We start from the raw sequence: 24,582 nt of genomic DNA on the forward strand, positions 1-24,582 counted from the left end.
GTCAGGTCTGGGTTCCCAGTTGCCAGTGCCTTCTTCAGAAACTAGCCACTGATTAGACCCCCAGAAAAACCGCAGGCTAGTTCTTGGGGGAATCAAATCCTTAGCTCTTACCAATGAAAAAGCCTAGTCTCTTGACAACTCACTTTAGGTGTGGCAGTGTCAATGCCTGCTGCTTCTCATTGCCTAATGGAGAAATACCTGTCCAGCTAATGAGGCTCTTCTCTTCCCTCAAAGTGATTCCAGGTACCCACCATATCTGACATGCTAGAAAATGAGGATTTACTATGGGGAGGAGTCTGCCCAGAGCCCAAGTGTTCTCCTTAAAACTTGTGGGTTGTGGCGGTGCAAGGTGAATCTGAAGTACTGAATTTCCAGAGTGAACTAACCTAAACTCTCCTTTTTGACACAGCAGAAAGGACCTAGGAGCGATAACAATAAATCAAATAAAATATTTGTTGGTGGGATCCCTCACAATTGTGGCGAGACTGAGCTCAGGGAGTACTTCAAGAAATTTGGAGTGGTGAGTCATTTACCCTGACAGTGGCTGTTGGCTTGTTAGAAGAGGTGCCCTCCCTTTGCTGCTTGCTGTCTCTCTGATTTGATTAAGCTGTTAAGTCCATTTTTCCAGAGACAAAGAACCGTACAGTTGAAGTCATTCACAAGAGCCATCGGTGTTGTTGGGACTTTGGCAGTGGCCTGTTCAGCCACAAATACGCCCTTAGGAGTACTTCACCACCAGTGGTGCTGTCAAGGATGATGGACAACCATGTGTACAGTAAAATATACCTTAATTGGTGGTTCATATCCCAAACGTTTGTCCTTCTCCCTCCCTCTCTCCCTCTCACACTCACCCAAGCCCTATCCATTGTCTCCAAAGAAGCTGATGTTGTCTTAATTCATTCTTGGGGTTTGAGCTTTCCTCTGAGGTTTGGAAGAGCAAGGACTTTGGAAGATAAAGATCACCCAAAGGGTTCACCTTCTGTCTAGCAAGCAAGGAGGAGAGATAGTTGATGGAAACCCAGGTTTCGACTCTTGCTTGATGTGGCAGCTGGGTTTTTCAGGCATGATCAGTTGGTTCAATTGGACAGTGGTGGCAGAGAACAAAACTCTCAGCCTTCAGAAACTAACTTTACATTGGGACCGGGCAGTTAGTGTAGTTGCTAGCCCATAAGAGAGAAGGGAGCTCTTGATGGGCTGTTCTCAGTTGCAGCTGTTATTTTGTTTGGAACTCGAACTTGAGAGTCACAGGGCAAAGCCACCATCATTCATTAGCAGTTGTCAGATGGGGTCAGGTAACTGGAAGTGGGCATTGGAGCCCTCACTAGCTAGTAGATGACCTGGATCCCAATTCCAATTGGTTGCTCTTAAATATTTCCAAGACTCACAAGTGAACCTGTTCCATTTTTCCTTGATATTTCTTATTTTCTCTACTTTTACTCATAGATGGAATTTTATGATGGTGGGCAGGGTGAGTTGACATGGAATATGCAAAAATCCACTTTTAAGACCAGCCTCAGCATGGTCAACTTCAGTTATTCAGAAAACTGAGCATCCATTTAGTGGATTATTTGGGTGCCTTCTTCCTCGAGTTTCTGGCTGCTGCTGACCGTTTCAGTGCTTTTAGAGAGGTGATAGACATCAAACTGGTCAGGTTTGCCACTTATCAGCTCCAATAAAATGTGGGGGTTGAAGCAAAGGGTTGAATTGAGGCTTTTAGGTAATGTGTGATTTCAGTTATCTGGGTCTTCCTAATCCTCTTTATTATGGTTACTTGGGAGATGGCTAACCAAGGCTGGGGAATAGATATTAGTGTATATGTGTGTATATATATATATATATAAAATTGTAAAACACAATAAAATTGTAAAACATAAAACAATGACATTCAAATCAGGAGCTTCACAGTTAAAGACTGTAACCTTTTTCTAGCCATTATTGCTTAACTTCATGACTGAGTTAGCTTGTTTCAGCTGTTGGTTAGTTGGTGGGGGTGTGTGTGTGTCTGTGTGTGTGCGTGCCTCCCTGCAAAATTCTAATGGCCAGAACAGGTATTTATTTGTTCTCTTTTTATAGAATGCTAAATACTGGTCTATTCTGCGGGCTGTTGTGATGTTCCCTCGAGAGCATACTTAGTAGAATTTCCCTTCCTTTTCAGGTCAGTGAAGTTGTAATGATCTATGACGCAGAGAAGCAGAGGCCCCGAGGTAAAGGCTGATCTAGTTTGTCCTTGAAACTTCTTCATCTTCTCCTTTACTCAGATGGCAAACTATTTCACACATTAAAAAAAAATAGGTAGAATTTTTTTTTAAGCATTGCCTCACTAAAAGATTTTCAAGACAAATACTTAAGGTGGAGGTTTTTCACATGCAACCCCATTAAGTGTGTTTGTGCTTTTTAAGGTCAGACATTTTGCATTCACTTTTTTTGCTGGTCCTTTTTAATTGAAGTTTTGAAAACTTGACGTTAATTAAATATGGTTTCTGTTTTTAAATGTGTGTAGAAAGATTTGTAGGTATTTTAAATTGTGGTGAACTGATTCTGCTTAAGACGTGTCTCCTGTTTGAAGCCAACATGAACGTACTTGGAAGCCTGATTTCACCCCATCAGCCTGGTTTCCCCCTCCCCTTCCCTTTCCCCTTGGTTCAAATGGTCTCTGGTTGGAATTGGAGGTCTGTTCATCCATGCCACACTTTCCTTTTTGTTCTGTGCATTTATTCCAACTGTTCCATGTGAGGATTAAGAAAAGCAATTTTTATATAAGTTGCAAAACCACAGCACCTCCCAATGGATCTATGGCGTGGGTGTGTTTTTGTGGGTGTTTTGTTTTGCTTTTGATTTTTGTTTTTCCCCTGAGTTTTTGGCTAGTGAGTAACTCTTGTACAGGCTGTGTGAGCAAACCTGTAAGTTTTGGTCTGTCTGCCTGCCATAGCTATCATGTCATTCACTGCATCCAACATCTGCTGAATATTCGAGGCAATATTTTATGATTGCACTAAGCAACAACCACCCTGTAGCATGTTCTGAACATGCTGGAGAATAGTTTGCCATTTGAACTTTCATTTTCTCTTCTGATTCCACTATTAAGTAATGTATTCTTCCCCTCATATTTATTAAGCTGTTAAGTCTTAGTTTTATTTTTAATTTAGACATACATCCTTAGTGACATATTTAAGTGTTTCATAGTAATGTACAGTAATGTTAAGTAAGTTTTTCTCTGTGGATTGTTTGATTGTGATTAACGATATCTCTTTAGATTTCTTTTCTCTAGGTATTAAATATATCACACAGGTACAGGCCAGTTCCACAGTCAGAGGAGGGACGGGCTTTGTCTTCATTGGGGTGTAAACGAAGTTTCAATATATTTTTCTGTTCTGCTTCCTCGTTGGTGATGTAATCTTGAAAGCTGCATTCCCTAGGCAATCTATTTCCTGGTTAGACCCCCTTAATCTAAGACATGTTGGTTCTTGTTAGTACTGTCCATTTTTACAAGAAGTGGAAGGATGTGATCCACGGATTTGGTGAAAACATCCTAGAGTTTGAGAAGACTTTAAAACAAACAAACAAAAAAAGACCAAGCAAACAAAAAACCCACGTTGCCTCATCACCTGGGTGATGTGTGGTTTTATCCGATGTTTTTATCCCCATCTTGCCACGTCTCAGCAAGAGGGATTTCTGGAGTCCCATTCCTTTTGTATCACCAGTGCAGTGCATCTACGTGTTTTGGTATTTGTCAAATACCACAGGCCCGGCCTCAGGCTCTCTGCTCAAGTCCTGACCCTCCGATCTTGGCCAGGAGCCCAAAGGAACAGGTCGGCTGATCGGAGCATCGAGCCTCCAGGAGAGATGGGGCGACTGGGGTAGAGTCAGAGCTATTGCCTGGCTCCGTCGGGGCAGCGTGCTGCTGAGGGCAGGGGTCGGGAGGAGAATCGTCTGCATCAGGAATGGACTGATGGGAGGCAGCTGAGGGCACCCCTGAGGAGTGAATAACTGAAGAGCAGAACTTTAGCCAGGGCAAAAAAAAAAAAGGCCCCAGTCACATGGTGGTGTTCCTTCAGCTGCTTGACTGTGGAGATGCCACTGCTACCCATATTCGGAAGCAAAATTTGCCTGGCAAAATCACATCCCTAGGCTTTTTATCCCCTTCTCTGGTTCAGAGAGAAAATGGGAAAGCAGGGTGTGAGTAGACCCATCCCTTCTGAGTTAGCTGGCTACCCCACGGGGTGTCCTGCTGATTTTTCCAAACTTTTTTTGGAACATTTGGATCTTTTGCAATGTTTCTCTATCTCCATTTCTATGATATAATGGAAGTTTATCTGTACACAATATTCTGCATGGGATGCCTTAATGCTATAAACCACTTCTTTAGTTTGTATTCAATAGATGCATTTATTCCTCCTCAGACAACCCCCAGCACATTGTTTCATAGTGTAATGCTGTTGAGTATATTCCCTTTTCGAGTTCCTAACCTTGGTACCTAACATTTGTTTCTCCCTGAAGTGCCTTCTTCACTTACCTTTCAGTTTTCCTTGCAAGTCAAAGTTAAAACTTTTGCCTTCCTCCCTTTGTGTTTATTCCACGCCCAGTTTTGAACTTCAAATTTCATCCATGGCTGGGGCACTGATTCCCGAAAATAAGTCAAATTGATCTCAGCACCAATCTCAGTTGTATTTAACTAATAATCTTTGTCAACTCATTTGAAGTCTCCTTCTCCCCCATCCCTTTCATTGCCTATTGTTTTACTTACCCCCGGGCCCTTTTTAAAAACTTCTCCAAAGTCCCAGGTAACTAGAGCCATGGTGTCCCCTTATCAACTTTTGTTTACTCCCCAAAGAAATCCAGACTTGAGGCAGGCTTTATGAACTGATCCTGGTAATCCATAACTTGAGTTTTTCCCCTTTTAGTGTGTTTAGAACTTGGCTATTGACTGTACATGAGTTCGGCTAATCCTCAGTGACCTGAGTGTTTTCCTATATCCCCTCTTTTAAATATGCTTTAATAACCAATTTCAAGTCCATTAACAAGTTTGCTTCTCCCCCTCCCCCTCAAGGGCCAGAAGGGACTGGGTTTTTGTAAACTTTCTCTTGCCATGTTCTCTCTCTCAAAAAAAGAAAAAAAGAAAAAAAAGAAATTATATATTGATGGATTCTATCTGGGTCTGGACTCCTGTTATCTTTGGTCCTTCTGCTGCAGACCTGAATTCTTTCAGGATTTCATCTTGCTCTCTTCCAAGTTCTTCCTGGCATCTGTCTCCCAACAATCTTCCTTTTGTGAACAGAGTCAATGGACCATCTCTGTAGGTGGATGGTGCCCATCCGATACCCCTTGCCTCTAGATGAAAGTTGGTAATCGAAACTGATTTTAATGCTCCATTCAAAGACTTGAAAGGATCCTCTTCTGGGCTTAAGAATTCCAGTTAACTTCAGACAAATATATTGTGATGAAGTGCTGCTTTCATCCCAGAGCTACCAAACTTCGTTTATACTGCCACTCTCTTGTGTTTGGGAAATGCTAAAGTTTTTTTTTTTTTCCTTATTTTTTTATTTTATTTTAGTGATGTCTCTTGCTCTTGCTGCTGACAGCAGAATTTGACCTGCTGGAATTCATTTTGGCCTGTATCTTTGTGTATTTATTATATATAACCTTATCTGATAGGCCTCCTTGGGCTTCCCCAACATAGTTGGGGAAGCTTAGCGAGACACTAACTGTTATAGATACTGTATTTCTGTTTAACGCTTTAGAGCAATATTTGGCTGCTGTCAGCACTAGCTGCAAAGCAAAATACAAACCAAGGGGGAAAATCTTGGGTTTCAGAAAGCAAATCTGCATCCAGTGTTCATACATGAGTAGTTAGTGTAACAGGTTTGACATTTTACCCCTCTGAATCCGTATTTCGTATTCGTAGCCAGTAATCCTTGTGTAGATTTCAAAATTTTATTTAGGGGGGATAGAATTCACATTGCTCCATGTATCTCTGAGCTCAGCTCTGGGTGGGGGAGAGGGGTGCCCTAGCCAGGTAAATGGGAACCATTTTAATTGGTTGTTTTGCAACTGCACGATTTGGAAAAGAGCAAGTGCCTAACACTTGACAGACACACTACCCTAGTCCCCTGTTTTGGGGTTATGACATTGAAAAAATGGGCAGGCATATGCTTGTAGGCTTTTTCTGAAACCCTTGTTTGAACCCTTGGTCCACCCCTAATACTGTTCATCATCCTGTTTTGTGTCACAACACCCTGCTACCTTGATTCACTCTTCGTCGTTGGCTAGGTTTTGGATTTATTACTTTCGAGGACCAACAATCAGTGGACCAGGCTGTCAACATGCATTTTCACGACATCATGGGCAAAAAAGTGTGTAGTTGTAGTTTTATTTTACCTTAAGACCAAACCAAGCCTTGGGCAACTGGGGGTTTCACTGGTAGACACAAGTTGAGGTGGTGGTTTCCTCACGAGAAAGAGTTTAGAAGGTTGCACCGGCACTAGGAGGTGTTTTCTTGGGCATGCCCCCCTTAAATTTTTAAAGCCAGTAGTTTGCCAGGAGTGAAGAGATTCAGGCAGTCCCTATCTCAGAGGAAGTGGGTCGTCTTAAATATATGCCAGTTTTGTTGCGCTTCCCTGGGTTTCTTCATAAATAGCTTCCCGGTACTTAGGTGTGCCATTCTTTCAGGTTATCATTTGGAATGCTGAGTGTTCATGGAGGTGGGGGAGGGAAGCTAGAAATTTGCATGCATAAATCTGGCTTCCAGTGAAATCACTTGAGTTGGCTAAGGCTCGGTTTCAGATACCACTCCTTCAGATGTGGCTTCTTATGTTCAAATTCTCTAGACTGATCTGGTACTGTGAGTAGAAATGTACCTTTGACCACTCCCAAGTTATCGCTTAAACTGAACCGAACAACGGAACATCATGAAGGATTGGTTTTCAAAATTGGGTCACTTACTGTGATACTTTGGTACAAACCCACATTCTCTATATAGTATTTAACCACAATGCAGTTAAGTGACCTCTGGTTGTTTCATCTTCATACTGTGTTGCTAATTTGCTAAAGGTGAAGAGTAGGAATGGGAGGAAGAAAACACACTTTGGGGATTGCCAGGTTCCATTCCTTGGCTTAAGGAAAAACAAACAGAAGGGATTAAGCAAGTTCATACCCAAACCATGCCCATACCTCCTCTTCTCACTGCTTCTGGAAAGTGAACTCCAGAATGATTAGCTGGGAGAGATTCTGGAAATCCAGAACTTTTTGCAGTTAATACTCCATGTACTTTGGAATCTGAATTTGAAAGGAAACTTATGGTTTGGGTTTTTTTTAAAACCACTAGTAGTGTGTAGGGCATAGGCAAGCTCAGTAATAGTGCCAACTATTTTCCTGCTCTTGATCTTATTATTACCCTTTGAATGCAGAAGACTCCTTTGTCTTGTCTAGTCTCTCAGACACATCTTGGGCTGATGGTTAGCTGTCTTGGCGATTGTCACCCCAACCTCTTCCCACAAAATGGGTGTTAGATTTAAAATTATTCTCATTATTCAGATCCAAGGGTTTTTAATTATTTTTGAAATGCAGGTGGTTTAAAATTGAAGTCCTAGCGAAGTGTATTTTAACATGGGGAAAAAGGAAAAATTGCAGACAGACACTTATCGAAGCGTTCAAGTTTAAAATTAGCATGCAGATTTCAAAGATGCATGGTGATTATGATCACAAATTCAAAAGAGATGGCATTCAATAGTTTAAGATCCTGCAACACAGTCTTGAACAACGTGTAATCCTTAGGTACAAGGCAGAAAATGTTTTGCTGAATTTGTCAGCTAGTGGTCTAGTGATCATTTCCCCAAGGTCCCCTGTTTATGTAAACAGCCGTGACTTTTGAACAAGCTCACTACCAAGCATTACTGAGAGAATGCTTTCCAGTTCCTTCACTCACAGGGTGTAGAAAAGATGGCCAAAACTGGGCAAGCATATGTCGTTTAAATAGTCCCACTCTGATTAAAAATAAAAAATAACGCTTTGAGTTCCTGTTTATTCCTGTGTAATTGAAATCTGGCCATTTAGACAATCCTCCCTCCCTCCTAGCATGGGTTATTAATGGTTTTCAAAATGCGAGTTTCCCCAGTTGGGAATTAAAAATGTATGGCCGAGGTGACTGCATCCATACATTCTGTTATTAAAGGGTAAAAATTCTAAATCGCAAGGACTACTTTGCTTTTGCAAGCAGGAACCAAATTCCCTTAAGGAAAGTGTGTGAAGACTCATTAATTTGAGTTCTTTGTAAAATTCCCTTGGTCCACTGTAGCAGAGCTTTCAGCTCAGGGAGGTTTTGTTACCACCATGTAGAATGTCCTTGGGGCATGAGCAGAAGGCAAGGGGAATGAGGGTAGGCACAAACCTTTGTCCTAGCACTGTGCCTATTTTCTGTTTGTTCTCTGACATGAATGATTTTTAAGGCAGAGCAGGAGAAATTCTGAATACAAAATACCTCCCTTGTCCTGCTGCTCAGCCCCAGTGGTGAGTCAAATTTATTTTCTTTGTGCTCTGGCACCCATTAAAATTGATCAGAAAGTAAAAATTCTTAAATTTTGGAATACACGAGTGCTGAGGATTTCCATTAATCAAGAAAACTGGGGCCGGGTTGAGGGGATTTCTTTAAGGGAGCAGTAAAGCTGAACTTTGTGTCTAGAATGTAAGTGCTAAGTGTAAGTAGATCAAGAACACTTATCTTCTAGGATTCCAAGCCACTCAGTTTAAGTCTTGAAAATAAAATGTGGTTTGTTGAACGTTTAAAATAGCAAAGGTTCTGGGTTACTCAACACAGTATGAAGATTTGCTTACTGATTCAACTGTTCATTTTTATTGCATGTTTGTTTACCTTTTTTTTCGTTAGATGTAATGTAAGATTCTCTTATCACATCCATTCCCTCTGACATTATTTTGAGTTAATCGAGATTCTTTAAGCGTTAGCCTGGGGAAGGTAAGTCTTTATCTTCCATTAGACATTTTAAATAAAAATCTTAAGTAAAAGCCAAGCGGGTGTTTCTCAGGTATGAGCAGAGCCAAAATTGCAGTTAGACTGGGTTGGCTTTAAAGTCTAATTTCCAAACGCACCATTGCCATTGATTATTTAAAGCTGTAGTACCCTCTCTCAGAGTGGGCTCTTTGCTTTGGGGAGAAAGCCCCTGCTCAATTGGCTGATCTGGAAACACTGCAGATGTGGATTGGTCGGAAAGATCACACTTTTGTCTGCTTGTGAAAATTGTGAGGGGCCATTGAAGGTGTGTATATTTGGCGGGGGTACTTTGGCTTTAAATTTAAAATGTGGAAAACATACAGAACACGTCATTTAAGGATCTTTTTTAGCTCTAAACACATTGTCTTTGTGCGTAAGACTTGCCACGTCTTACAGATGCCTCTGTTGTACCTGAGAAACATTTTTTTTTTAATTTTACTGGCCTAAGTAAGTTTTATAATTAAGTATTTAGAATTGTCATAAGGTGCTAAGTGTAGTCGTAAGTATAACTGAGGGTGTTTATGAAAGGAAGGGGGGTGTTTTTACCTGCTGCTTCTCTCCTGAATGGGTAATCTGTTTGTTTAGGTGGAGGTCAAACGGGCCGAACCTCGAGATAGTAAAAGCCAACCTCAAGGACAGCCGGGAACCAACCAGTGGGGAAGCAGGATTGTGCCAAATGCTGCTAATGGGTGGGCGGGTCAGCCCCCTCCTACCTGGCAACAGGGTTACAGCCCACAAGGTAATACCTCCTGGCTTAAAGACACTTTTGTGGTCTGAAGTGGGTTTTGGTGACTGCTGTCTGTGTTCATTTGTAATAGGCCCTCACCTTTCCAGGTCACTGTTAAGAAACGCTCGCTATCAGGCGGTTCTGGGATTCCTCCTCCAATAGGCAGTCTTCCTCTCAAGTCCCTACAGTGGGTAGGATCGACCCCGACAAGGGGGCTCCTCGTGTTCCATGGGACACGTGCCAGGGCTTACTGCTGTTGTCGGAAGCAGAAAAAGAAATGTCACACCACGAAACCTAAAACGAAGGACCCACCCTCAGTGCGGCCTGGGAATGGTCGCCCTGATCTTCTCCTTCGCTTAACCCCTCCAAGCCATATCTCTGCCCTCTGTGATCTACCTGATCCAGAGCTTGATGCTGGTCTGGATTGGGGGGCTGAGGCAAGCTGAGCCCTGGGACTTCAGGGCCAGGAATGGGCAGTCCAGCATCTCTGCGTCTGCTGGAGGCCCTTTGAGGCCTCCACTGCAGGAACACAGCTACCCGCAGGCTAGCCCAAAGCCAGTTGCAGCGATCTGGGACCTGGCCTGCATCGGGCTCTCTTACCGCATGCCTGAGGAACGTGCCTTCAGCTCTGTCCCTTGGGTGGCTAGGACCCTGGCCGGGGCACCTGCATCGCGGGGAAAAGTTGGGTTTCTCTGGGGCTACAAGGGACAGGCCTCAATCTGGAAATACTGACAGGCCATGAAGGGCAAAGTCAGTTTTCAGAAGGCATTTGCAAAGGAAGTCTTTTGTAAGTCAGGAAGACATCTTTGTCACTTGGAGTGACCCACCCAAGCCAGCTAGCCCTCCAGCCAGGGATATTGGTGGTGCTGGGCCAATCCTGCACCAAGCCCCATCCACATTTTTCAAGGGCGACAGCTTAGTTTTGTTCTGTCATTGTCCGAAACCAACTAGATTTGGCACTGTTGTGAGGAGGGATAAAGTGCAACTTCTTGGAGGCTGGCTTGCTGTTTTGTTTTTTAATTTTCCTATGGAAATCCTTAGGTGTTCACTTTGTACTCTGCGGAGGAAAGAATGGAGCATTTCTTAAGTTATGAAAACGACGGACTGGGTTCCCAGGAGATCGCTTATGAACTCTGCAGCTGTGGCTGCTGTACCCCACAGTACAGTAAACTGCAGCCAGGCGGAATAACGGAGCATAGAGTTGGACCTCAGTCAGCGCCTCCATACCATGGGCCTTCTGTAGGGCCACCCCCAGGGCGCTTCCTTCATATTTCCTGAACAGTTGGCCCTCGGCTAAGGCAGGTGGGAGGGAACATTCTCATGGCGCAGAAAGATAGAGAGAGAGAAAGAGAGCCAGACAAGCCCCCAGGTCACGGACAGTATAGTAAGGACCAAAGCTGGAAACAGATCCCCAGATACTCAAGCCTCACATCGAGCTGGGTGGAGGGAGGGCCAACGATCCGTCTAACTCACTTTTTTTATACCTAGATCCTACAGAATACAATAGGAGATCACCCATACTCCAATGCTCCTGAAATCCCCGAGTGATAAACCAGGTTCCCGATGGAAGCCATATGGATTCTCTTAGTATCCCATTTGAAGTCCTAGAGTGTTAAATCATGGCTGAGTGATTTGTAATTGGATTCTCAACTTGAATCCTGACCATAATTTGGATTTTGTTTTTGAGGATAAAAATAAGGGCGCTTCTGCCGATATTAACAATGAACTGATTGTGAAACCCTTTCTGGATTGCACTAACTTGCTTTCCATTGCCTGCTGCTTGTATATGACTGAGTGGACTTAGTGTATGGAAGGCTCCAACTGTTCTCTTCTGTTTGGTTTTTTTTTTCCAGGAATGTGGGTGCCAGCAGGACAAGCGATTGGTAAGTAGGCCTCTGAAAAACCTTCAGCTTGCCCAGCCAGTGTGGCCAGCTCCCTCAGGAAATGCAACTCTGGCACTCAGAGCCCCCAGTTGTCATTCCCCTAGCCGGGCCCATGGAGAAAGGTGGGGTGAAGGAGAAATTGGGAGAATTGATGAGGAATTATATTCACTGCTGCTGTCAGGGATATTCTGTATCTTCATCTCATTAGGCATTTATGTCCAAGCTCTAGAATTCAGAGCTATGAATTTGATATTTAAGGGCAGAAAGGATGCTCCCCCCCCCCCAACCCAGCGTGTATACACACACACACACACACACGCACACGCACATCAAGTGCCTATTTAAGTGCCTAATTGAATTTATTCTCACTACTCTTTCTGGGTTTTCTAGGTGGATACGGACCGCCTCCCACAGGAAGGGGAGCCCCACCTCCTCCCCCACCTTTTACCTCGTACATAGTGTCTACGCCACCAGGAGGATTTCCACCTCCACAGGGGTTCCCTCAGGGTTATGGCACCCCTCCTCAGTTTAGTAAGTTTTTTCTTAGGCTGGGGCAAATGGGGGAAGAGGGGTGGGCAGGGTGTGGGGAGACCTGGATTCTGGACTATCTTCTATTTGCATTCATAAACCTCTGTGAGAACAAGATTGCTATTGAGATGCTGGGCTGTGAATCATCAGTGGGACTCTTTTGTTTCACAAAGCAATCATGACTTATTGAGGCCTTTCACATGAAGAAAAACAAAGGTTTGTTTAGCATCTTCAATTTGTTAATTGTAGTTTCTGCGCCAACCAAATTGTGTCTATTCTCAGTGCAATCACTTTAATGATATCTCTTGCTTGAAGTAGTGTTTTGTTTTTTTTACCAGAAGGGATTTTTCTGTAAATTCTCTTTTTTTTCCTTTTTTTTTTTTTTTCTGATCCTCATCTGCCACCAGTTTGGGAAAGCTGATTTTTTTTAATTTATTTTTTAAAAAATCTAAATAACTCCCAAGGATTTTTTGGTAAGTTCTGTCCAGCCACAATGTAATCAGGATGGCTCTTAATCTTTTGAAGCTCTACCTTTGTGCTGTCTTAAAATCAGTGCCTGATTAGAGTGGTCAAATGTGGAGTTTGGTGGAGTCATCCAGCTAGCAAGTCACATAGCTTGCCTTCAATATGGAGGCATTCCTAAGGAAATTGAGGGGAATATTGACTCCCCTGTTATATTGAGGGGTTTTGTCTTTATCAAGTGTTTCACTGAATATTTGGGAGAGGGGGGAAGTTGGGGTATGGAGAGCCAGGCACATGACATCATTACACTGCTCCGCACATGGTGCAGTGTGATGACATTACATGGCTGCTTCCTAACAACTGCTGCTGCTGCCACCGGTAAAAATGGGAAAGGAAAGGTAGAGGAAGAGAAGGGTTGGGGAGGAAATCAACAATGGGCAACCCACCTGGGGACTTCTGCCCAGCAGGATGGAATGAACCCCAGTCTCCAAAGGGTCATGGGAATCCTCACCCCAATCCACCCAGGGAGGGAGTTTCTGCCCCCCACATCAGGCAGAGGAATCCCCGCCTATCCTGGATGCTCCCGCGCACTCCACAGATTTTCATCTGACCTGTACTCCTGCTCCTGCCTGCAGTCCCCCGACCTCCCCTTTCTCCTCAGACTCCCTTGCCAGCTTTGAAAAGCTAACGAGCCAAGAGGGAAAGCTGCAGGTTGGGGTTGCAGGCCAACACAGCAGCTGGACTCACCCCCGGCCTAGCACTTGGCCAGCACGGGGCTTCTTTTGCTCCAGACACTCGTTGTGGGTGAGCGGTCTCCATCCCCAACTCAGCTTGGCTGGCCTTGGCCCCACTGCTGTTTGCTGTGGCTGAGTGTTGCCCGCTGGGCGGGAGTTGGGCACGGAAGGGAGAATTAGAGCAGCCTGAGCTCACCCTGCCATTGGTGAGGAATAGAGCCACCATCTTGGCTCCCCCTCAGACCCTGTCCATTCACAGGAACAGTGCAGTCCAGCTGGTTCCTGCGTAGCCTTTTGCCTTGGGGGCGGAGCTATGGCCAGCTCCCTCACGGTGCCAAGTCCACAGGTGGGCATCAATGCTCAAGCCACATTTGATGCCAAGAAGAGCAATAGGTTCCTGACCCCTGCTTTTAGAGTTTACTTGGATCTATCAGGTGTACATGGTGTGTCTGTGGGCCTAACCAGAACCAGTTAAAGAGATGTCCCCAGAGCAAATCGGAGTGTTTTCAACTGGCTGCCCGTTCTACCCTGTTGAGTGAATTATCCCAGAGATCTTTGTAAGTACACTGGGGGCCTTTTCTGCTTGGGGAAGGTGAACATCTCCCAGCTGAAGTGCTCTGGGAAACCTCCCATGGGTTGAGGAGAGTGTGGGAATCTTCAGCCAGGGTCTTACACATTGCAGTGCTGCAGGCAGCATGCCACTGTTTTATTTGGCTATGGTAGCCAACAAATCCTCTCTTTTTATATATATTATATATATTATATATGTGTGTATGTATGTATTCCATCCCTCTTACAGGTTTTGGCTATGGGCCCCCACCGCCTCCACCAGATCAGTTTGCCCCTCCGGGAGTGCCTCCTCCACCTGCTACTCCTGGGGCAGCACCACTAGCTTTCCCACCACCGCCAACTCAGGCAGCTCAGGACTTGAGTAAGCCTCCAACGGCCCAGCCAGATTTCCCTTATAGCCAGTATGGTAAGTACTTAGGTCTTGTATCCTGGATGTTGTTAATTCCCCTCCCCCCCTCCCCCAAGACTGAGTGTGTGTGTGTTTGTTCCCTTTAGTTTTAATGTTCTGGTGCACGGGGTGGAATTTACAAATGTACAAAGGAGTCTAAAGCCTTTCAGGAGTCTCTTGTTCCATGCAACTCTTTCTGTACACGTTTTTGGTCATGCTAAGTTTTGGGACTCTGAAAAGCAGGGATGCAAGCCCTGGCTAATGTGGGACCTTCCCTCCCTGCCGCCCCTACTCCGACCCTAGATTTAGGACATCTTAGAAATGGGCGGGTTGTTTCTTCTACTACCCTTGGTAGTTTGCTTTCACTTTCCTAGTTCCCCCAAGCCTTCAGCAGCCCTTACCATGCCCCCCACTCCCTCCCCCCCAGCTGCCCTCCCTTGAAACTGCAACAGCATGGGGCCTCCAGCTCACCAACCTGCTGAAGAGGAAAAAAGATCCAGTGGGGGAGGCTTCAGAACAACAGGTCACAGCAAAACTTGAAGCAGAAGTGGCTGCTTGCTGGGTCTCCTGAGGACCCTCAAACTGAAAGGCAGTACCCCCCACACACACACATACACACACATACCCCTACCCCCAGTCTTCAGGGTATCGTCAGTTGGGGAAGATCGGGCCTGTTAGTGGCTGAGAGAAGTTAGAAGGGTTGAGGGGAAAGGGGGTAGTTTTGTGGGTGTAGCTGTGTGAACAGCAGGAAGAAGATGAGATTTCATGCCCCTGAGTTTCTGTTGAACTCCATGAACGCTGCTGGCAGTACCTCCATCTGAAGCCTCAGATTGGTAACAGTGGAAGTGGACGACTCGGACTGAAAGACCTGCTAGTCTGATATGGCTAGAGTCACCCAGAAGCCACGCTGTCTTAAGCAGTTTCTCCTGTCGGTAGCTGGACCTGACATGACTGCCTCAAGGAGCCGTTCTGTAGAAAGAGCCCGAGTCCCAAACGTGTTTCCCTGTGTAGAAGATCATGGGTAGCATTAGGATTTGCCGGCCTCTTGTGGTGTGCAAACAGCAGGGATTAGTTTGGCTTTCTGGCTTTAGTCTGTTTGGACCAAGCTGGTCAGCAATTGTTCAGGGAACCGGAAAGGGGAAGAAAGGTTGCGGTGTGTGGGGTTTTTTCTTCCCCAGGATCTCTTTGTGTGTTGAGCAGAGTGAAGGCTGACAGATTCCATGTTCCCCCAGGCAGACGAGGGATCCAACTCACTAGAATGATTGACCTGTCCCAGTCAAATCGGGGGTCTCAACACCTCGACGTCTGACGAGGCCAAATGAGACTGCTCGTTTCTTTGGCGGGCAACAGTCCAGAACAATCCTACCCCTGCTTATTCCAAGCTTCTGGCTTCTAAGCCCCAGCACTCTACCCATCCATTCTAAAGTACCTGGAAGGCAGATGGGACAGAAAGGGCAGGGTGGTGTCTCGCCATCCAGCCTATTTTCTCTCTCTCTGCTCTCTCTCTGTATCTGTCTGTCTCTCTCTGTCTATCTGTCTCTCTCTCTCTGTCTCTGATCTGGGGAAGGACTGAATCCCGCAATCAGCCCTGAGAACTGAAGAGTCAGATCGGGGTGGGTGGAGGGGAAGCTAGGGTTTGAGCAGTTCAAATACCGTTTTAAAAAATAACCCGACAACAAATACCATAAAAGATCCCGGCCTGATGTTTCTCTAGCCAATGACAAATTGCTTCTATGAAAATTCTATAAGGGACATTTCCTGACCCTAAAATATCCCATTTTGCAGACAATTTCCTGTACTCCCCCGGCCTCTGCCTTTCCAGTACTGTTTTCTCGCCATTCTGGCTGGGGGAGTTGAATTAGCCCTTCCCGTGCACGCAGTGTGCAATGAAGGCTCCTGGATTGCTGTTGAAAGGCCCTTCCCTTCGCTAACCGTGCATGTTTTCCCTTCCAAACAAATGAAAACATTGATAGACGTCAAAGCCATTGAACCGTAGAGTGATATTTTTTTGCATTTTTATAGGCGGTTATTTCAGACACCTTAAAGCCCTGTAGTATTTATAATTAGTGAAAATGTAAAGTTGCTGATAGAGTAACCATAAGCCCTGGTGTATGTTTCCCCTTCCCTCCCCTCCCCACCCCCCCCCTTAAAAAAAGTTACTATCTGTACAAGGTGTCTTGGGGTTAGTCACCCTGGTCTCCTCATTTCTTACTAGGGCTGAGTACCTATTCTCAAGACCCCTCAGGCTTCGGGCCAATACTTTGTTTACACTCTTATGGTCAGGCTGAGCAGTGATATATCCTAGGTAGGTGGAGCCTATTTATAACCAATGCTCTTACTGTATCTGCACTGGGGGAATGAATGTTTCTTAGAGGGTCTCTTCTATCTTGTTTTGGTTTGGGGTGGGAGGGAAGGCTAGTGCTGTGGCTCTGAAACGTTTGCTTTTTCCCATCGAAGGACCTACTTAACCACCTTCCTAAGTCAATTGGGTCTAGTTAGATCTAGCCCATCCACGTTAAGAAGCCAAAACCTACAAGCGCCAAGAATTGTGATCTTTCCAGCAACTCTTCATGCAGGACTTCCTTGAGTGAATTGTTGCTCGGATGAGGTTTTGCGGAGGGTTGGAAGGCCGACTGTGTTGTATTCCTTTAAGCAGCTGGTTCAAGGTCCACTTTGCGGTCGGGACTGGGTGCTTAACTGTTCTGGAAAGCAGTATCTGCTAGAGAAGGCAATTGGCCACGTGTCTGCGTTTCAAGGGCGTAACTGAAAAACAGCACCCGAGAGAGGGAGTGTGGAGGGAGAGGCTGGACTCAAGATACGTTGGGTGATTTGGGCTATCTTACCACAGGATTCCATTCTGTGGCAAGTAGGCCACAGGCCTTGAGCATCTCAGCCCCTCCCTCCAAGCCGCAGCACTCTCACCAGCAGGCTTCCCTTTTGGTGGTGAATTCTGCCCCTCGGCACTTGGTGGGTGGGGGGCAGTGGGGAGGGGCGGGGGTGGTTTCAGTGCATATAAGGTTGGTTGCCTGCTGATCTTGGTTTTGAAACAGCTGAAGTAGAGAGGCTTGAGTAAGTGCTCCCCATTAGACATCAGCAGCCTCAAATAAATGTGCTAGTGGGGCCATTAGAGGCCAGAAGACCCCGGGCGGGGGGCGGGAGCTGGCCCGAGCTTGAAATTGGAAATGCTGTGGAAATGCCTGGAGATGGCAGGACCTGGGATTAGCCGAGTGAAATCCAGTTCCACCTGGCACGGCCAACAGTAGTCGTAAACTGTCCTGCCTAATCGGGCAGGATTCTTGGAGTGGGGTGGGGGTGGGGGGTGTCTCAGTAAAACAGGATTGGTTGGCTCTGGATTCCACGGTTAATGACTGTATGGCATTTTAATCACAGGAAATGTCCTATTTTGTGTCTTCACTTCCTACAGTAAGTTTACTCGGTAAACATCGGCATTCCACCAGAGAAGGTAGTACACACACACACAGAGGGTTTCCAGAGCGACTCCATCCATCATGGAGTCTGTTCCGTCTCTCCCTCTTCGCACCCTCCCTGCCCCCTAGCTGTTAGTCAGCCACGGGTCTCTTCACCCCTCTCCTCATAAACCGATGGATTCTGATTCCTTGGTTGTGGGTCTCATAGCCCCATTGGGTTCCCTGGAGGCTTTTCTCCACTTCCTCCCTCCCATTTGTCCAAAAGAGAGCGAAGGGCCATTGGAACCGCTCTGGGGCCTCCCTGGGGTGGGGAATTTAGGGGCCATTGGAGGATTCCCGGGGCTTATCTTAAGGTCCAGTGGGAGTGCACGGAAGTGGGGTGGCGCTTCTGGGAACTCCGGGGACTTTGCCTGGAGTTAGCCATCATTTTTGAGGCTTGCCACCCTGGTGGGGGAGATAAGACAGATTCCAGCCAATTCCTGTGCTTCCTTCCTCAAAGAACATGCTTTACCCAGCTTCCTCTTATTCAGGCTATAAGCATTGTGTCAGGGCCCATTGGCCCTGGTGACTGAAGCCACAGGCCCCGTTTTAGGCCAAAGGGCAAGGACAGCCACAGTTGAAAAGCTGCCTCCAGGAGGCCAAACCCTGTAGTATCCAAGGGGTTCGTTGGCTGACCTGAACAGGGCTTCCCGTCCCCCGTGCTCCCCCCCCAGGTTGTGGGTCTCCCCTGGGAATCAGGCTCAGGAAGAGTGGTGATCCAGCTGTCATTCCCCCAGATCAGCCTCTCAGTAGAAAGGGCAAAATGTTGCTATCGATGGGTATGACTCGCCAATGCCCGTGGGTTGTCGCCACGGGTGGGTTCTCCGGCCGGTCCTTACTATAGTCTCTCTTTCCCTTTTCAGCAGGTTACGGACAAGACTTGAGTGGCTTTGGACAGGGTTTCTCAGATCCCAGCCAGCAACCTCCCTCCTACGGAGGACCCACGGTACCAGGATCGGGTGGCCCACCTGCGGGAGGAAGTGGTTTTGGACGAGGACAGAACCATAACGTTCAAGGATTTCACCCTTATAGACGCTAGCCCGGCTCGAAATCAGGGAATTCTGTCCACAATGGGATATCTGGTACCAGCTGAAACCGGGAATTCCAAACTTGGGAACTTGTGACAATCACATGATGGAAAAAACAACAACAACAACCTAATGTTTCGTTTGGGGGGTAGGTTGGGAGGTTGGGGGGAAGGGGGGGCGGAGGAAAGCAAAGCTGTGGGTGTTTGGACTGCCATTTTTAAATCTCTTCCTTTCTCTAACCCATCAGCACAAAATATATCACTGGTTCAAACTACAGGGTTTTAAAGAAAAGTCTTCAGCTTTAATTCAAAACTTCAGGTTTCTTTTTTTTTTCTTTTTTTTTTTCTTGGTTTGTTTCCTTTGGAATTTTTTTTCCTGAGCCTTTGTTTTACTGAATATTGTAAACTTTTATGTTGAAAGAAAAAAATATACATTTACAGATTTGTGAAATTTTTAAGATAAATTTTCTACTATGTATGCTGGTTTATTTTTTAATTTAAGACAGGGTTTCCGTTGGCATTGGTGGAAGCAAGGGCCGGTTTTCACCCCTTCTCCTCGCTGTTGGGGCTGGAGCCTGTTGGTCCAGAGACTCTGGGAGTTTGAAAAAGAAATCTACTGAGTGTGTATATGTTTGTGTTACCCGACTCTCTAATCGGTAGCATCTCAGCTGCAGATGTGTTGATGCACGGGGTCACTTATGGAGCACGGCGTTTTGATCCGGGCTTTTAAAGCTTTCAAATCCGGTTTGTGGATTTCATTGGGGGTTAACGGAGGCCTTGTTAAAGATGTAGATTTCCCTCAGGCAAAAGGTTTTTGGTGCATTTTGCACTAACCAGTGATTACCCCTGGTTTGAATAAAGAGAAGTACATTTGGATTAGAAACACAAGCTTGTATTCCTTTTACTTGTCTTCCTGGAGACTACGCAGAACCACATAGGGGGCTGGGTCTTGGCCGGTTTGCGGGGATGGGGGAGCGTTGTTTGTTGGGGTGGAGGGAGTGGGATTACCAGGCAAGGCAGCCTTGGACATCAACTCTCTTCTCGATTCCCAGGAACATAACCGAGGAAGGCCAGCGTGGCACTTGTGCTCGATAGCATTTGGAGTTGAAGGAAATTTCTTTTTAGGGTATCAGGACCGGGTGACAGTGGCCCTCCTGCACACCCATCCTCACCTTCCCTGCCATGTGACCCACTGGGGATTGAGCGTCCATGAATTGAACAAACGCCACTTGAACCGTGCTGCTATTTTCATCCTGTGCTGCTTCCTGGGGGAACGAGTTCCAATGCTATATTGTAGAGGGGCTGCGGTGTTGTGGATCAGAAGGTGCGTGCCGTTTCCACAGAACTGGAGTCAACGTGTCAGTTGTCAGTAGACTTTCTCCATCTCTACCCGCCAGATTTGCATCAGCGAAACACACATGCAGTCACCAGGAGTGACTACACGTGCTCCGGGCTGGGTCTTTGCTGTACTTCCCAAGCGCTTAGTACAGTGCTGTGCACACAGTAAGCGCTCAATAAATACAATTGATTGATTGATTGATTGATTTTGGAGAGAGGCAGAGGGGGTAACCATTGGGGTTTTTTTTGCTGCTTTTCTCCCAAGCTTGAGGCAAGCTTTGGTTCATAGACCTAACCTCGTGGTCATTCTGTTCCTCTGTCCTTGGTGTCTGAAGCTTCAAGGGCAACGGCGGCCACTGAATCCAAAACGGCAAATCGAGTTCCCTCTAGGTAGGATGGCAGATGGGAAGGAGGGGTTACAGATGAGGTAACTGAGGCACGAGAAGTTGAGTGACTTGTCCAAGGTCACACAGCAGACAAGTGGCGAAGGCGGGATTGGAGCCCACGTCCTTAAACTCCCAAGCCCTTGCTGATGCCTCCTGAAGTCAGAGCTCGTTACCATCTCAGGGCTGATTCATTTTTTTATGGTACTGTTAAGTGCTTACTATTTGCCGGGCACCGTACTGGGATAGGTACAAGATAATCAGGTTAGACACAGTCCAGGGCTCACAGTCTTAATCCCCATTTTACAGCTGAGGGGACTGAGGACCAGACAAGTAAAGTGACTTGCCCAAGGTCACACAGCAGACAAGTGGCGGAGCTGGAATTAGAACCCAGGTCCTCTAACTCCCAGGCTTGGGCTCTATCCACTAGGCCACGCTGCTTCTCTCAGAGAGGTTTCGGCAGCAACTCTTGCACGTCACAGGGACCTGTGTCTCCCATGTGTATAGCAATCCATTCTCCTGCCAGCATTTCTCCCCCTGCCCTCAGCAGGAACAGAGAGTGTCTGTGGGCATGAATCCACGAAGGAAGGGGCCCAGGCTGTAAGTCCTGGGCCAAGGGCACCCTGCCCAGTTTCTAAAGGAGAAATTATCCCCTTGTAGCTCCCGAGGCTCCATTTTTCTCAATCATCCACCAGGGAGGCTTTGACGTCTCAAATTGCAGCTGCTGAGGTCATTGCCACAAACTATACCTCCCACTTCTACGTGCCCCCCCCACCCACTCACCCCCACCAGCCCAGAGGATGCGATTGGGGCTCTCCCAGCAGCCAGAGGCTAAATTTAGATCCGATCTGGGACATCTTCCGCTGTCCTAATCTGAGTTTCCCTGGACCAAGAGAAGGCTCGGCAGATCTTGGAGAGGGCACAGACCCTTTTGTGTGCCAGGCCAGAGTTAGCCTATTTGGGCTTGAGTGCATAAAGAGCACGAAGGCTGGGCCTTTCAGGGAAGTTGTCAACTTGCTTTCTTTACTCCCAGCAGCACCTGGGGACTTGGCTTTAGGCTAATTTTGGGCAGGGCCAGGCAACTTTCTCCCATGCCCTCTGAAAGATTCTGCCCGTTAACCCCTGGTTTACTTGCTGTAGTCTGAGCCAGTCCAGTGGTGTATAGAAGGTTTCTGCTTTTGTTTTTCTGAACTCCACTGCGTCAGATATCTCCTGGGGCAGCCCACCGCGGAGCATGGAACAGCAACCTAATTGGCCCTTGGAAACTGACTTCTTCCCAAGGATCGGTGGGCTGGGGAGGCTGAGAGTGAATACTGACGCCCCCCACACCATGACTTGATCACTAATCTGAGAGAGAGCCCTGAGGGTCCAATGGCCTTGAGCGTCCCACCCACCTCTGCAGAGACACAGGCTGAGAGGGGACAGGCTTGGAGTCAACAGCTCAACAATCACCAAGTGGGTGGGGAGAGTGAACACGGAATTACTGTTCCCCAAATCCCACTGTACCAAGGAGAGGGGTGCTCAGAGCAGAGGGAGGGAGGGAGGGAGGTGGGAGGGAGGTGCAGTGCGGGGGGGGAGGGGGCAGGTTCAAACCAAAAGGAAATATGTCTTCAAGCAGCAGAAGGATTAGATGAAATGAGTTCCCGAAGGAAGCTGTGCAGCTGAAAATAGCAGGCACGAAGAGAGTTGGAAGCGAGTCACGGATAAGTGGATAAGTGGTCCATTCGGTGTTTTGTTCCTTTATTTTTCCATGCTCTTGTAGTTACTGGTTGTATAAATATTGTTGAATGAGTGACATATTTATATTTTTCCTCCTATTCCCACTGATCTGTGCCTGCTGGTTCCCCGCCTCATAGATCAGAAAATCATGAGGGCCGGAACCATCTTTTAGCTCCCGAGGCCAGGCAACTGTATTGTACTCTCCCAAACACTTAATACAGTACTCTGCACTAAGTGAGTGTTCAATAAATACCTTGGATTGGTTGTCCCCCACCTAGCACATTGCTGTGTACAGTGGGCTTTCAGTAAATACCACTGAATGAAAGAAGGCTCTATCAACAACAGTGTAGACTATCCTCACCTACCTCCCTGACTTTCCCTCTCGTGACCCTGGATGGGCCTGCTTCTCCATGGATCTAGCCAAACCCCCCTTGAACCGAATACTTTGTGTTGTACACTTTCCTGTGGGAACCAATTTCATCTTTTCACCCCCTATTGGGTGACATGTGAGCCTTTTAGACTGTGAGCCCACTGTTGGGTAGGGACTGTCTCTATATGTTGCCAACTTGTACTTCCAAAGCGCTTAGCACAGTGCTCTGCACACAGTAAGCGCTCAATAAATACGATTGATTGATGTGGTTTGCAGTGCTAGTAATAATAATGATGGCATTTGTTAAGCGCTTACTATGTGCTAAGGACTGTTCTAAGCACTGGGGGGATACAAGGTAATCAGGTCCCACATGGGGCTCACAATCTTAATAATCATTTTACAGATGAGGTAACTGAGGCTCAGAGAAGTTAAGTGACTTGCCCAAAGTCACACGGCTGAGAAGTGTCAGAGCCAGGATTAGAACCCATGACCTCTGACTCCCAAGCCCATACTCTTTCCACTAAGCCACGCAAGCGCTTAGTCCAGTGCTCTGCACACAGCACATGCTCAATAAATGCCATTGGTTGGTTGATTGGTTGCAGGGCCAGGGAGTGGCCATATTAATCAATCAATTGATGATATTTATTGAGTGCTTACTGTGTGCAGAGAACTGGATTGAATGCTTGGGTTACAGTCCTCTAGTTATGATGATGATGGCATTTGTTAAGCGCTTACTATGTGCAAAGCACTGTTCTAAGCGCTCTCCCAAGCACATAATAATATTCATTCAATTGTATTTATTGAGCGCTTACTGTGTGCAGAGCACTGTACTAAGCACTTGGAAAGTACAATTCAGCAACAGAGACAGTCCCTGCCCACACTGGGCTCACAGTCTAGAAGGGGGGAGAAAAGCATCAAAACAAGTAAACAGGCATCAATAACATCATTATCAATAAATAGAATTATAGATATACCATTAATATAAATAAATAGAATTATAAGTATGTACATATATACACAAGTGCTGTGGGGGGAGGCGGGGAGAGCTCTGTGTTTGCTCTGTGATCTTGGGCAAATTAGCTAACTTCTCTGTGCCTCAGTTACCTCATCTGTAAAAAGGGGTGTAAGACTGAGGGCTTTGTGGGACAGGGACTGTGTCCAACCTGATTAGCTTGTATCAACTCCAGCACTTAGTACAGTGCCTGCTACATAGTACGTGCTCAACAAATACCACAATTATTATTTGCTTAAAAATATTACAAATAAATTAGGGGTTTGTACATAAGTTCACTGTGGGGCTGAGGGAGGGGCAAATAAATGGTTCAAATCTAAGTGCATGGCTAATACAGAAGGAAGTGGGAGAAGAGGAAATGAGGGCTTAGTTATATGGCCAACTTTAACCAGTGCAAACAGGCAACTTGATGATGGTATTTGTTAAGCGCTTATTATGTGCCAAGCACTGTTTTAAGCACTGGGGTAGAAACAAGGTGATCAGGTTGTCCCCCGTGGGGCTCATAGTCTTCATTCCCATTTTACAGATGAGGCCATTGAGGCCTAGAGAGGTAAATAACAATAATAATGATGATGATGGTATTTGTTAAGTGCTTACTATGTGCCAAGCACTGCCCTAAGGGCTGGGGGAGATACAAGATCATCAGGTTGTCCCCCGTGGGGCTCAAAGTCTTCATTCAGCCTGAAGCAGTGTGGCTCAGTGGAAAGAGCACAGGGCTTGGGAGCCAGAGGTCATGGGTTCGAATTCCGGCTCTGACACTTGCAATCAATCAATCAATCGTATTTATTGAGCGCTTACTATGTGCAGAGCACTGTACTAAGCGCTTGGGAAGTACAAATTGGCAACATACAGAGACAGTCCCTACCCAACAGTGGGCTCACAGTCTAAAAGGGGGAGACAGAGAACAAAACCAAACATACTAACAAAATAAAATAAATAGAATAGATATGTACAAATAAAATAAATAAATAAA

The 24,582-nt window shown here is 46.2% G+C and overlaps 1 protein-coding gene across 11 annotated transcripts in view; it reads left to right on the forward strand.

Annotated features, from left to right (window-relative positions):
• The window catches only part of DAZAP1 (DAZ associated protein 1), a 39,525-nt gene extending 19,850 nt beyond the window's left edge, over positions 1 to 19,675 (forward strand). For 4 of the 11 annotated variants that reach the window (XM_038739904.1, XM_038739896.1, XM_038739906.1 and 1 more), the window contains 8 exons: positions 410 to 520; positions 2,156 to 2,204; positions 6,268 to 6,350; positions 9,587 to 9,740; positions 11,582 to 11,611; positions 12,002 to 12,142; positions 14,135 to 14,311; positions 18,624 to 19,675. In XM_038739904.1, the coding sequence (XP_038595832.1) occupies positions 410 to 520; positions 2,156 to 2,204; positions 6,268 to 6,350; positions 9,587 to 9,740; positions 11,582 to 11,611; positions 12,002 to 12,142; positions 14,135 to 14,311; positions 18,624 to 18,799 (921 nt within the window). In that variant the 3' untranslated portion in view covers positions 18,800 to 19,675. Of the gene's footprint in view, positions 1 to 409; positions 521 to 2,155; positions 2,205 to 6,267; positions 6,351 to 9,586; positions 9,741 to 11,581; positions 11,612 to 12,001; positions 12,143 to 14,134; positions 14,312 to 16,508; positions 16,599 to 18,623 lie in introns of those variants that run through there. The other 7 variants (XM_038739900.1, XM_038739901.1, XM_038739898.1 and 4 more) reach the window with 7 other exon arrangements.
• The last annotated feature ends 4,907 nt before the right edge of the window (positions 19,676 to 24,582 follow it).

The sequence above is a fragment of the Tachyglossus aculeatus genome, chromosome X1, assembly GCF_015852505.1.
Source record: "Tachyglossus aculeatus isolate mTacAcu1 chromosome X1, mTacAcu1.pri, whole genome shotgun sequence".
NCBI classification, from domain to species: domain Eukaryota; kingdom Metazoa; phylum Chordata; class Mammalia; order Monotremata; family Tachyglossidae; genus Tachyglossus; species Tachyglossus aculeatus.